The following is a 13,407-nucleotide window of genomic DNA, read 5'->3' on the forward strand; positions in this document are numbered from 1 at the left end:
AAATTTCAGAAAGGCATGAAGTGCTTCTTCCTTTTCCTTTCCACACTTTTAAATGTTATCTGAATGAATGGCTGCTACTGGGTAAAACATTTCCTTATGTTCTCCTATAAATTGTCTTAGACAAGGTATTTGGGAATTGCTGTACAGTGTGGGAAGTGATTGAACTTGGCTATGTATGAAACCAAAACAATCAGTTGAGATATTGAATCTGAAACCAGGTGTTCCATGGTTAAATAGTTATGATTCATGGGGGAAAAAAAACAAAAAACAAAACACAGAATTTTAAGGACTTTTTTCCTTCTCCAAGGCAGTTAGTTCTCTCAGTCCACGTGGACTATGGACTCTGGTCTAGCTCTGGTTATCCTTATCTCCATTACAAATATCTTTTTTAGTATATTGTAAAATTTATTAAATTGACATTCCAGACAAACATCTGAAAATAGTCTTTTACCTCAGGTGAACCTGGCCTTTGTTGAAGCAGCGGACTATGTTTCAGAACCTGTTAACAGGGAGCCTCCTTCCAGAGAAGCTCAGATACTGACTTTGAAAAACACATCTGAATTCGATGTACTTGTCATTGGAGGAGGAGCAACAGGAAGCGGCTGTGCCCTAGACGCGGTCACCAGAGGTGAGTCCTGGTGTGGTGGATGTAACACAGGTAAAGGCTTCATCTGTCCTCCGATATAAACACACGGTGTGCACTGTGTACAGGAAAGTCGTGTTTCTGTTGCATTTCTTAATTTTCCATTCTTTGTGAAGCATCTTCTCATTTTTAAAATATAGGTACTTACACAATTTTAAAATTAAATATAGTTTGTCTTTTACACCAAAATGAATTTATTTAAAAAGAAAACTTTATATTCTTGTGAATTCATTGATTTGATGTTCTGGTTAGCTTTTTAATACATAGCAAAGTACATTTATGTGAAATAAAATTATTTGTGTATCACCTAAAATCACATTTTGTCAGTGATTTACCTTTAATAAAAAGATTTATTAAAATGAATTCATCTATTAAAATAATTCTTTTTGTTTCTTGATCTATTCAAATCATCTCTTCCAGTGAAATACAGACTACAGTTTGGGAAACTCTAGTTTATGTGACTGAATAATGGAAAAGACTTGCTAACCTGTAGTTCTGTCTCACTCTGTTAGTCCGCTTCAGGAAAGGCATTGTGAGAAGTTCTTTCAAAATGGCAACAGGATATACAAAGAAAGAAATTTTAGTATGGAACACCAGCACTCTTACACATGATGTATTTAATGATTTGCCTCTTTTGCCTGTGGGTATTAGTGTGGAGTTTGGAATAAAAGAAATCTGAGTACATATCCTGGCCCAGCTGCTTTATCAGACATATGTATGTATGTGTACACACACACACACGCGCACACACATGCACACACATGCGCGCACACACATGCACACACACGTACACACACGCGCACATGCACACATTCATGCAACACACACACATACACGTGTGCACACACACGCATGCATACACATGCACACACATACACACACATGCATATACACTTAAGCAAGTTACTTAGTTTCTCTAAGTTTCCACATCTTTCAAATAAGGAAAAAATACCTTCTGTTAATGATTGCTCTAAGGATTAAATGCGTAATCACACAGAGGATTTGAAACAGTGCTTGTCACACAAAGTAGAAACTCAGTAAATTGTAGGTAGTGTTATAGCTGCCATTAATAACATGAAGGCAAAAGACTTTTAGGGCCAGTTGTCCTGGAGAAATAATCCTTTGTGGTATTCTTAGCCGTATCAAATTGGGCTGGGTACGGCTGCAAGGAATTTTGACTCTGGATTATTTTAGTTACTATATAAGGTTCAGTGTTCATTGCCTTTTCATACTTAATGATAGTAATTTATTACATGGAATAATTTTTTTCAGATTAAGTTATTACCACACCTACCCTAGATTTAGTTACTTTGCATACTTTAGTCTTACAGAAATGAAATAAGTTCATGAGATTAGGCACACATAAGCAAAAGAGTATCCTAGATTTACTGTGATTTCATAGGACCCCCACTTGAGTTTTGATCCATGTAGACATCACAGCCTAGGTTCTTTTTGTCAATTCCAAATAATAGGAAATTCACAATATAAGTCCTGGAGCATATTCTGTTTCCTGGCAGACCCTAATTTTTATATGATTCTGTCTCCATCCATGGTTTATAATTTAAGCCTGATTATCCTGGGTCATACTAAGTCAGATGGAAAGAAGAGTTGAAGTTACCTCAAGGCATTTGAATTCAACTCTCTCCCCTGGTATCCTAGGAAAAAGAGTGTCGAGAGAAGACACGTTGGCATTGTAATCGTGGGTCTTGTTTGGGACTGCCCCAGTTGTCCTCGGACTACCCCAGGGGTTAGAAGTTACCAGATGACACTTTCTTATGTCCAAGAGGATCATTTCCCCAGTAGGATTCAGAAAAATATAATTCTTGGTCTCTCCACTGTGTTCATGCTTTGTGGTGAAGCATATAGCAATTCTTTTTCTTTCATTTCAACAAATATTGGCTGAGTGCCCACTTTATGCATGGCAGTATTCAAAGTGCTTACATGAGAATGCAAAGGTGATTGATCCAGGCAGCACCCTTAGGTTGCTCCAAGTTCCGTAGTTCTTGTTTGTGTAGACTGAGTTACTCTATAGAGAATATGTGCTTTTCAGAAAGTTTGGGGGCCTTGTTATATCTGCATAGAGTGGTCTGGAGAAAGAAAGCTGCTGTTCAGGAAAGGTAGAAATTTAAGAGTCAAACATTGCTTGCTGGAAGTGTGCCAGTATGAAGGAACATGCAGGAGGAACAGTGTGTGTGGGAAACAGCCTGTGTTTCAATTGGCAGCACCCAGGCTGTTCAGGGGAGGACATGAGAGCAGAGTAGAAAGGCAGGGCTGAGCGTGGGATACCAGGGACAGGCCTTTGAACTTTACTGTATAGGCCACTTTGAGACACTGAAGAGCATTGGTGGTGAGGAAAGGGCAGGCAATAAGGAAGAAGCAGGCATGGGTATAAACTTTTAAGAGATCTGGAGACAAAACAGAAAGGATGTAATTTGCAGGTGTAGTAGGATATGCATAAGGGAGCCAGTGTGTGCAAGAATTGTTTTTTCTTTCTTTTTTTTTAAAGATAGGAGGAATCTGAATATTTCTGTAGACTCAAGAGGAGAACCTTAATATGCAAATAATGGAAGGCTGATTGTGGAACAAGATGTCGGGAAAATACAAGGCATGGGATATCAAAGATGTAGCTTAGCTTTGGCAGGGCAGTAAGAGACATTTCTCAGAGACAGAAACAAAGTGTAAAGATTCTACAGTATAAAAGAGGGGATCTCTGTGACTATGAAGTGCTTAAACACTCAAAAACGAAGTGAGATGTGCTGCTTATGGATAGAAAAAGGGACTTGGATGTAGAAAAGGTTTAGAGAATGTGATAGGAATAGGGGTTGTTTTGCTTTGATTAGAAAAGGATGTGTGTGTGTGTGTGTGTGTGTGTGTGTCCCCATCTGTGTCTAATACTGCTCAGAGCTGGGGCAGACAAAATATACGATATGGTAGAGTCCCAAATTGACAACTGACTGGGTATCAAGGATAGAAGGAGAAAATGAGAAAAGATTCTATGAAGGCATGAAATTGTTTAAATAGAGACCTAGGACTGCTAGGGGAAGGTAAGGGGAGTTGGAAAGCCAGCTTCCCTCAAAGAGTTAGAGTGGGTTACGGGACTGTAAGTGCAGTAGTAAAAAGGCGACCACTAACTAAGTGCCTTTTTATTCCTTTTCTCCTTTGAAAATCTCACCTATATTTGCTTTTGTGCATTTTCTAGATTTGTTTCTTTTTAAAATATAGACAGGATCATACTGTCGTTGTTACTTCGCAGTGTGTTACTTTCAAATAACAGTATATTTAATCAGTCTTTACATGTATATGGTACTCATTGTTTTTCATGGCTGAACATTTCATCCCAAAGATGTTCTTATTAATGATTCTTTAGGCTATTTCCAATTTTTTGTTTTGTTCTGCTATTTAAAATAATACTATTTGTGAGTCAACTGCTGAACCAGCTCTGGGAATATGAAGACTAGAAGGATGTGGCCTTGCCCTTGAGGAGCTTACAGTTTATTAATATTTGCTGAACGAACATTTTTTCTTCGGGCAGCGAAGGACGTTAACTAGCACATTAGACGATTATGGGGGGTGATGGCGACAGGGATGATTTTAAAAGATAAGAGTTTTCAGAGCCGGAAAGTTGACAAGACTTTTAATACTTCCAGTTTGTGACAGCTAAGGAAATGATGCAATTTTACTATCTCCTGGCGTATTGATCGCCGTCTTTTAAAATAATTGACTGAATGTCTTATTTTATGTATATGGAATTACAGCTTATAAAAGGGATGGATAAACCGTAGTTTGTATTTCCTTTATGATGCTGGTAGCCCTCTGAGGGTAGCATCTGTAATTAAAATAGATAGAGATGCTGAAGTTAATCTATATCTATCCTTTTACTACAATTTCTGATCATACCAGTAGCCCTCTGAAGTGTGAAATAATCATGGGCATTTGGTTAATGAATTGTGCGTTGTTGCTGTTCATTCATGGAATTTGCTCTTTTATTATATTTGATGCTTCACTTAACAACAAATTTTGCTTTCTCTGCATTTGATGTGTTTTTGCCAAATTATTCCTGATTGTATCCATTAATCTTTCGTCACATTTGACAAAAATAAATTACTGTGATCTTTTAAAGTTACCAGTAATAATTAGATTTTTCAGGGCATCAAAGTTTTGGGAGAACCACTAGATGTTAGAGGGCTTGTGTAAAAATGTTTGCACAAGCTTTTCGATGAAATGCTGTGCCCAAATGCAGTGTTGGTAATGGATAAACAAAGACCATAGAAGGAAGAGGAAAAGTCATGAAGTTTTCATAATGAACATTTATTTGCATTCTTACCATCTGCACTTTCTTGGGAATCCATTTTCATTTGTTTCCTTTGGGAATATTATGTTATAAACATAATACGTACAGTTCTCCTCACGTTCTCCTGCGCGTCTCTAGGATCGATAGAAGTTGCTTCTCTGTTTAACACCTCTGCGGCCAGTCCCTGGGCGGCAGCACAGCCTTGGAACACAATGATATAGGCACTTTGTCCCCCAAAGAGAGCTGGAATAAAGAGAATCCCATACATATAGGCACTCCCTTAGGGGGCTTCAAGGTGTTTTCTTCAGCTCTTTTTGTTCTTTTATGTGACTTTCTATGTATCAGGGGTCAACTAGTACATTTTTGGTTTAAAATCTTATTTATAAACTTAAACTTTATGGCTTAGATTCAAATTCCAGAGAAGACTGTCTTGCCTCTTGCTAAAAGAAAACATTAATTGTAGTTTTCTTGTTTAAAAATGTATATAGACTTCTAGTTTATGAACGCTGCCTGGCTAGTCATTCCTGAATTCTCACTACAGCTCCTTCACATCTGAGACAGTATAGCATAGCCAGTGAGGACACAAGTTATGAAGGTAGAACCAAATGGGATCAGTCAGCTTCATCATTTACTAGCTCCACGACCTTTAGTAACTGTCTTAACCTTACAGAGAGGGAGCCTCAAGGTTCTCAGACATAAATGCAGGACAACCACAACACTTCTGCATAAATAAGGTTTGCGAAAAGGAGGAGGTGTAAGCATTGCACTTAAAAATGCAGAAGAGGGAGTTACACGTCTCCACCCCTCACCCTCTTCCACCGCCACCCCTCTCCCGCCATGAGGGTAGAGAAAAGCCTATTCCAGGACAGCAGAATTGCAGCAGATGAAAGTTTGCTATTTGCTGGACACTGCTAATTATACTAGGTTGCAGCTGCTACTAAAATTAATCTGGAAATTTGATGCAATTTAGTGTTTATGTCATAGTGACTGTCTTTGGCAGGAGTGGGGTGGGGAGGATTAGAGAAACTGTGCCGAAGTTATCTGGAAAAATCAGCCTTTGAGATTTACTAGATGAATTACAAAAAGGAGTAATGATAAAGGAGATAGAGCTCTATCAATATTGAAGTGTATTCTGAAGCTACTTTAATTAAAATAGTTTGCTAAAGGAATAGAGAGATCAGTGGAACAAAAGTAAGAGGCTAAAAATAGATCTGAATATGTAAAATTTAGGATATCGTAAAAGCATTTCATATTTGTCATTATTGGTTATTTAATAAGCGATGTTGAAGTAGCCACTTCCCCAAATTTATATTTATATTTACATATATATTTATGTATATTTATATTCTGTTTATCATGTGCCCTGTGGATCAAGGATTTAATAAAACTCCACAAACCTATTAAAAGAAAGTATATGGAAATTTAAAAAAATGGAGTAATAAAGGTGTTTTTAAGCATGACATAAATAAAGTCATTTTCCTTGTGGAAAATCATGTTAAATATGATTTCAGGACTTCCTAGGTGGCTCAGTGGTAAAGAATCCGCCTGCCAATGCCGGGGACACGGGTTCGAGCCCTGCCCTGGGAAGATCCCGCATGCCACGGAGCAGCTAAGCCTGTGCGCCACAACTGTTGCGCCTGTGCTCTAGAGCCCGTGAGCCACAACCGTTGAGCCCATGTGCCGCAACTATTGAAGCCCATGCGCCTAGGGCCCGTGCTCCACAACAGAAGAAGCCACTGCAATAAGGAGCCTGTGCACCACAATGAAGAGTAGCCCCCACTCACAGCAACTAGAGAAAGCCCGTGTGCAGCAGCGAAGACCCAACGCAGCCAAAAATTAAATAAAATAAATAAATTAAAAAAATTTGATTTCATAAAAATTAAAATTTATCTGTCAGAAATATAATAAACACCTGTTAAATTGGAAAAACAACATATCAGACAAGATTTGTTTCATATTGTTTTCAGCTTTTCTGTATCCTTTTGTTTTAGTGTGTCTATAATAAAACGCGTGTAGCTGGATCCTCCTTTTTTTCTTTTTTTAAAACTATTGATAGATAGACTCTGTCTTTCAGTAGATGTTTGGTCCATCTCCATTTATTTGGATGCCTTGTGCTTTTATTTTGTATTTTTTACCTTACATCTTTTTTTTTACTTTGCTCCATTTCCTTCTTCCTTTCCTCCATATTAAATCAGATTTGTATCACTCTCTGTTTCCCTACATTAAACTCTATAGATGTAGTTGCTGCCACCTTCGAGTCCCATCAGAGACATCTCTCAAAACCAAATCGAGGCTCCTGCCCTGTGTTGATCTCGGCATCCTGCAAACTGACTCTTAGCCAGCTGGTGATGCCTGGCCAGCTGCTGCACTCCAGGCTGGGTCCTTCTTCCTGCCTCCTGGGAATGTCCCAGCAGATAGTCCACAGCCCCAGACGGTGGTCAGCAGAAGTTTTTCCAACCTTCTTCAATCCTGGCATTCCAGCACTGGTCTGCCTTCTTCACTTCTCTGTACCTCTTCCCTTTCAGGAACTGAAATCTTGGGTTACCTTTGCCTGTTTCTAGTCCCAAATTCCACAGGACAGAGGCCTTGGGCCTAACTACTCTGCTCTGAGTTTCTGCTACACTTCTGGTCCATGAGGTGTTTAATTTTAAGTCAATCATGCCTTAAAATATGTGTGTATATATATGTGTGTGTGTGTATATATGTGTATACATATATACATACATGTAAAATATATACACACACACATATAATTTTCTCTGTGTTTGGAGAAGAAGAGTTTAAAGCTGAACTTACAGTGCCATATTTGTCAAAAGTTTACTTATAGCAGTATTTATAATAGCAAAAAGAGTGTGGCCTGGTTTAATAAATTAGGCCCATTCAGTTATCCAAAAAGAGGTCTGTAAGTATTTACAGGGAAAATGGCTAAAATGTATTGTAAATTGAAAAACAAGTTGTGAAGAATGAGTTTGTTAATTGTATTTGTTTTTGAAGCAAAAAAGTACACAGGTTTATAAGCGTAAAAGGTTTCTGGTAGAATATATGGGACATTTTTTGATAGTTAAAGTTGGTTATGTCTGGATTTTGTAACTAGGAAGCCAGCGGTGTATTATTTTCTCTTTTCATCATTTTATATTGTTTGGATATTCCTTCTCTCTTTGAACACTCGCAGTTTTTATGATAAAAGTAAAAAGAGAAAGCAACAGCAGCAACTTCCGTATTCCCCCGAAACTGTATTACTGTAATTAATGTTATGTTCTCACTTGATATGTTCTCACTAAACATAGTATCTCCATTGATGGTTTATCTGTTTCTAATGTAAAAATAGAAATAGTTATAATAACTAATCCAATATTATATAGTTCTGTAAAATGTTAACATTCACTGTTAGGAAATAACTAGGCTTAAAGCATAGAACCCTGATCATGAGGATTAACAAGCCAGGATTGCTTTGCAGCTTTGCAGGAGTGCTGTTTTTTAGAGAAATTGATCCTTCCTATAAAATGCTCAGCCTTTGGGTTTTAGTCCCTTTTCTAAGTAATGGCAATGGCTTTCTGAAATCCAAAAGAAAGTGCCCAAAGCTTTTGTAAAGGAAGATAAACTTCCCTTTCCTTAAACTACATCATTTTTCCTTCATAGGGCATGTGGCTTTAATACCTATGCTTATGGTACTAATGTATACAGTATCTAAACATGTTGATTTGTGTGTTAGTACCTGGATACCTCTGTTAGTTATTTCATAGCTATTACTCTGCCCTTTCTATTTAAAAATAGTTCAATAATGTCATATCTGAAAATTTATTATAATGAAATAAAGATGCAGAGAGTTTAAATGAAAATATAATATTGCAGTACTGTGATGGTGAAGGTCGGAAATAACCCAAATGTTCAAAAATAGAGAATTGAATAAATAAGTCATTGTAAATATTTAATGTATTACTATTCACACATTAAAAATTAAATTATAGAAAAAATATGTATTGACATGGAGAGATGTTTACAGTAAATAATGTTAAATGAAAAGAATGGAATTATCATATGATCCTATTTTGGTAAAATGTGCATATGTGATTATATACATGCACAGAAAATGTGAACATTTAAACACCCAAATGTCAACTGTGGTTATCTCTTGAGTGGTGTGATTACAGGAGAGTTTTATTTTGTTCTCTTTACTTCTCTGCATTTATTATATTGAGCATGTTTGCATGCATAATAAGATAATCAGTAAAAGGTATTAAAATATGCTTCTGTTCTCTTTCATGTTGTGAAAGTTAAATGTCGTACCATTCCTCCCCTTAGATGGTAATTATCTCTCTGTGTTCATCCAACTGTCTTGATCCATGAATTGGTTTAGTTAGAAGTGCCTGGTAGCTAGACATTCTCACTCAGGACAGAAAAGGCAAATCTCTAAAGAGCTGTATTTAGTTCACATCCTTGGCCCCACCCAGAAGATACAACTTTAACTTCAGAGATGTGCTGTGTATGACTGAAAGGTAGATTTCAAGTTGACTTACTTCTTTTGCTATAACTAATCTTGTTATTCCACCTAAGAATTTCAGAGTAATCTCACTCCAAATATTAATACTTTACTACTGCAGTGAAATTCATGAGAATAACTACTAAAAGCAATCATTTATAAAAACAAAAAATCAAATAGGCATACCACTCCCAAATGTTCTGGTTCATCTCAGCAGTGATAGAACATATTGCTTTCCATAAAAAGTAACGCCTGAAAAGAAAAGAAACAAACAAAAGCTATTCCTCATAAAATCTTGAACAAGTTTAGTGAATTATCAGAAATGTACAGAGGCAAGCCCTTCACTGGTGGACATGTGGGGAGGTCATTCTTTCCACTCTGAGGAAGGATCTTCCTCAATGCCTCACATGCAGCCAGTCACAGTTGCTGGAAGCCTGGATGCATTATTTTTGGTCTCCTTCAAATTTAATTATTTTACCTAAGATGCAAAATGTTAGCATTGAATGTCTCCTAAAAATACTGTTCAAAGACAGATATCCATATGATATCACCTATATGTGGAATCTAAAAAAATGGTACAAATGAACTTATTTACGAAACAGAAGGAGAGTGCCAGATGTAGAAAACAAACTCATGGTTACCAGGGGGGAAAGAGAGGAGGGGGGGTAAATTGGTAGATTGGGATTGACATATACACAGTAGTATATATAAAATAGATGACTAATAAGGACCTACTGTATAGCACAGGGAACTCTACTGAGTATTCTGTAGTGGCCTATATGGGAAAATAATCTAAAAAAGAGTGAATATACATATATGTATAACTGATTCACTTTGCTGTACACCTGAAACTAACACAACATTGGAAATCAACTGTACTGTAATAAAAATTAAAAAAAAAATACTGTTCATTCTCTCTGAGAAGATAAAACAGCACTCTCTTCACTTCCTTGCTTTATACTGAAAAACAAAACAAAACCCTAAACTCTTATTTTCAGATTGGAAGTGGAAAAAAGTTTGGATTTTTGAGAGGTGAAACAGAAAGGAACATCTTAGGAAACGGAACCATGTGAGAGAATTGTAAGGCTTTAAACGATTTCATTGTCTTTGCTGTAGTCAGTTAATCAGTTAAGGAAGAAGTGGTTGTAACTTCTAATAATGTCTTGATTTTGCCTTACTTTCCTTCTTCTTCGTTCCATTGTTCTCATCCAACAAAATCGAGAAATCCAGAACATGTAGCATAAAAGCAGTTGGAAGTTTTTAAATGTTTTTTTCTTAGTTTCTTTTATTTTCTTCCTTCTTTTTCTTTTCTTTCTTTCTTTCTTTCTTTCTTTTTTTTTTTTTTGAGATTCCAAAACCTTTTAGATTACGTGGTGCTTTAATATGCCAATTTAGCTATAACTTAAGAGACTAAATTTTTATTTTTTATATTGCTCTAGAAGCAGTATCATTTCTCTTCAGAAATTCTGGTGGGTAGCTTCACGATATGCCACTGGAAATAATGGGACAAGAGAAAACAGCCTGGTTTGACAGAGAAGCTCATTTTAACTTTTGTTGGTATTCACTAGGGTTTCTCACATAAGTACATGTGAATAACTTTTTTAAATGTCCAATTCTTGCAAAAGCGGTTTTGAGGCTTTAAAGTGTCAGCTCTCACTTAAATATCCTGAAATATCCTCCTGAGATGGCTTGCTAATTCCTAGAGCAGTTCCCTGCCTTACACTGTGTCAGTTTGGGAAAGAAAAAAACATCCACCCTGATACCACATTCCCATAGAATTCTCTCTTCAAATCACTCTCCAGTTACCGTCCTTGGCCTTGTGAGGCTGGATGCCTCCCTCACACTGTGTGGTCCCCTAGATGGTCTCCCTGCACTTCAGCCCCGGGTGACAAGCAGACCCTAAATAAGTTGGGCCATTTCAGTCCTTTGCTTCTCTTGCTTAAGCTGATCTTTGCCAGTGATAACTCCCTTCCTCCTCCCCTCCACCAATTTGAACACATCCTCCTCTGTAGACTCAGCCTTTCTCTAAGACCTCATCCACAGATGCAATTAAAAAACCCCTACCTTGGCTGTAGTTCTTGTTCACACAGGGAATGGTGTCATTGATAAACTACCCCCCAAATTTTGTGACTTCAAACAAGAACATTTATTCCCACCCAGTGTCGGTAGGTCAGGAATCTGCCTGGGTCCTAGCCCAAGACCCTCTGACTCTCAGTCTCTCACAAGCGGCAGTGCTTCCTAGCAGCTCACACAGAGGTTGGCAGGAATCAGATCCTCACAAGTTATTAGTCCGAGGCCTCAGTTCCTTGTGACCTGTTGACCAAGGGCTCTGTTGGTTCCTTGACTCAGAACAAGACAGGCTACTTCGTCTGGGAGGAAGTCACAGTCTCTTGTAACCTAACCGCAGAAGTGATCTGCCATCATCGTGGCTGTATTCTGTTGGTTAGAAGCAAGGCAGCTAGGTCCAGCCCACACTCCAGGGTAGGGGATTACATACTAGGAAATGGGGCTCACTGGGGACTAAGGCATCCTCTCCCACAGGCAGGTGGGAGCCATGGGCTGGATGGGAGGCTGCTTATCCTCTCTCAGTTTTATGTCCCTGCCTCCCATGGTGTGGGCATCTCAATGCCATGACTGATTACAAGACTGGAAGAGAGGTGTGTTTTAAATAATTCAGCTCTTGAATGCCATTTGAAAGTCAACTCCCTCATCTGATCTTCAACTGAAGAGAAATGGTATATTTTAGTGCTGGAAGAACTCTCTGTGTTGGACTTACTAAGAAAAGGTGATAGAACTCACCAAGACAGTGCTTTCTTAAGAGATTGCGAATATAATCTCGACTAAGCAATTTTGGATTTATATCCTGAATTTAATTTTTGACCCGCTTTAGGATAAAGAGTCCTCTGCATTTTCAAATGTAACACCTATGAAACTTTGCTTCATTTTGTTCACTTGCCTCTCTTTGGGTTGGGAGCTACTTGACAGCTTGGTCCATGTCTATTTCATTTCGAACACTAGTACTTTACCTGGCACTTAGGCTCTCAAAAAATATGTACTAACATGATGTATTTTTCTGTGTGTAATACATCCTGCACTAAGTTTACTAAGCATTGCTAGAGTTTTCATAGCTGAGAATTTTACAGATCTTTTTTCTGGCATAAATGCTTAAAAAGAGTGACTTGGGTCTATGATACCTGTAATTTCTGTGTTATTTTGCTAGTTCATTAGAGCATTAGCAGTTTTTGCCCTTGAGTCAAAGTTCTCTACTTTTCTCTCCATAGTTTCCAAATATTTTGTCCTTTTGAGTCAAGGGAATTGCCCTGATTTTATGATGACATTTGGGTACGATATTTAAACTGTTAAAAGTTATAAAAACGACCCTTTGGTATTAAATGTAATAAATGGCTCTGAATTGAATACATGCACAAGTTCTTTTATATGAGCTTTGTGAGCCCAAACTGCTCCAGTTGCATATTCTCATTGTAATTGGATTCTATGACATTCTCTTATTCCCCCAAGAGTATGCCAGGCCATGAAAATTCCTCCTGGCTTGGTGTTGATGTATACTTGGGGTCTTTTGAAGTTTTGGATTTCATCTCTAACTAGTGTATGGGACTCACAGTACTATTGGTCCTCCCAGTCCTAAAGAGGCAGGGATGTCTCTGCAAGAAAACAGAACTGAACAAAACAAAACTTACTTCATTCCAAAGAGATTTATTGTAACCCTCAAAGAAAGCCCGATTGGGAGGGATGATGTCTAGAAATGACTTGTCTTTGTTCAGCCTCACCTTTACCAAGAATATTGTCTTTTCTTTACTCATGGATGCTCTGTACTGGGTTCATTTGTCCTGGCTTGTGTTTTTCTTTGTAATTCTACAATATTGTGTTGCATGTCTTCAATTAGACTATAAACTCCTCAACATCAGAGGTTATTCTCTTCTTTCTTCTTCTGTTTTGATGTCTTTGATCGCTTTTCCCATTTTATACCCGCTC

At 37.7% G+C, this 13,407-nt stretch overlaps 1 protein-coding gene across 4 annotated transcripts in view; it reads left to right on the forward strand.

Moving 5' to 3' along the window:
- The window catches only part of GPD2 (glycerol-3-phosphate dehydrogenase 2), a 131,140-nt gene that overhangs the window by 50,921 nt on the left and 66,812 nt on the right, over positions 1-13,407 (forward strand). For all 4 annotated transcript variants that reach the window (XM_057745036.1, XM_057745034.1, XM_057745035.1 and 1 more), the window contains one exon: positions 457-628. In XM_057745036.1, coding sequence (XP_057601019.1) covers positions 457-628 — 172 coding nt within the window. The remainder of the gene's footprint in view (positions 1-456; positions 629-13,407) is intronic.

The sequence above is a fragment of the Hippopotamus amphibius genome, chromosome 8, assembly GCF_030028045.1.
Source record: "Hippopotamus amphibius kiboko isolate mHipAmp2 chromosome 8, mHipAmp2.hap2, whole genome shotgun sequence".
In the NCBI taxonomy this organism is placed as follows: domain Eukaryota; kingdom Metazoa; phylum Chordata; class Mammalia; order Artiodactyla; family Hippopotamidae; genus Hippopotamus; species Hippopotamus amphibius.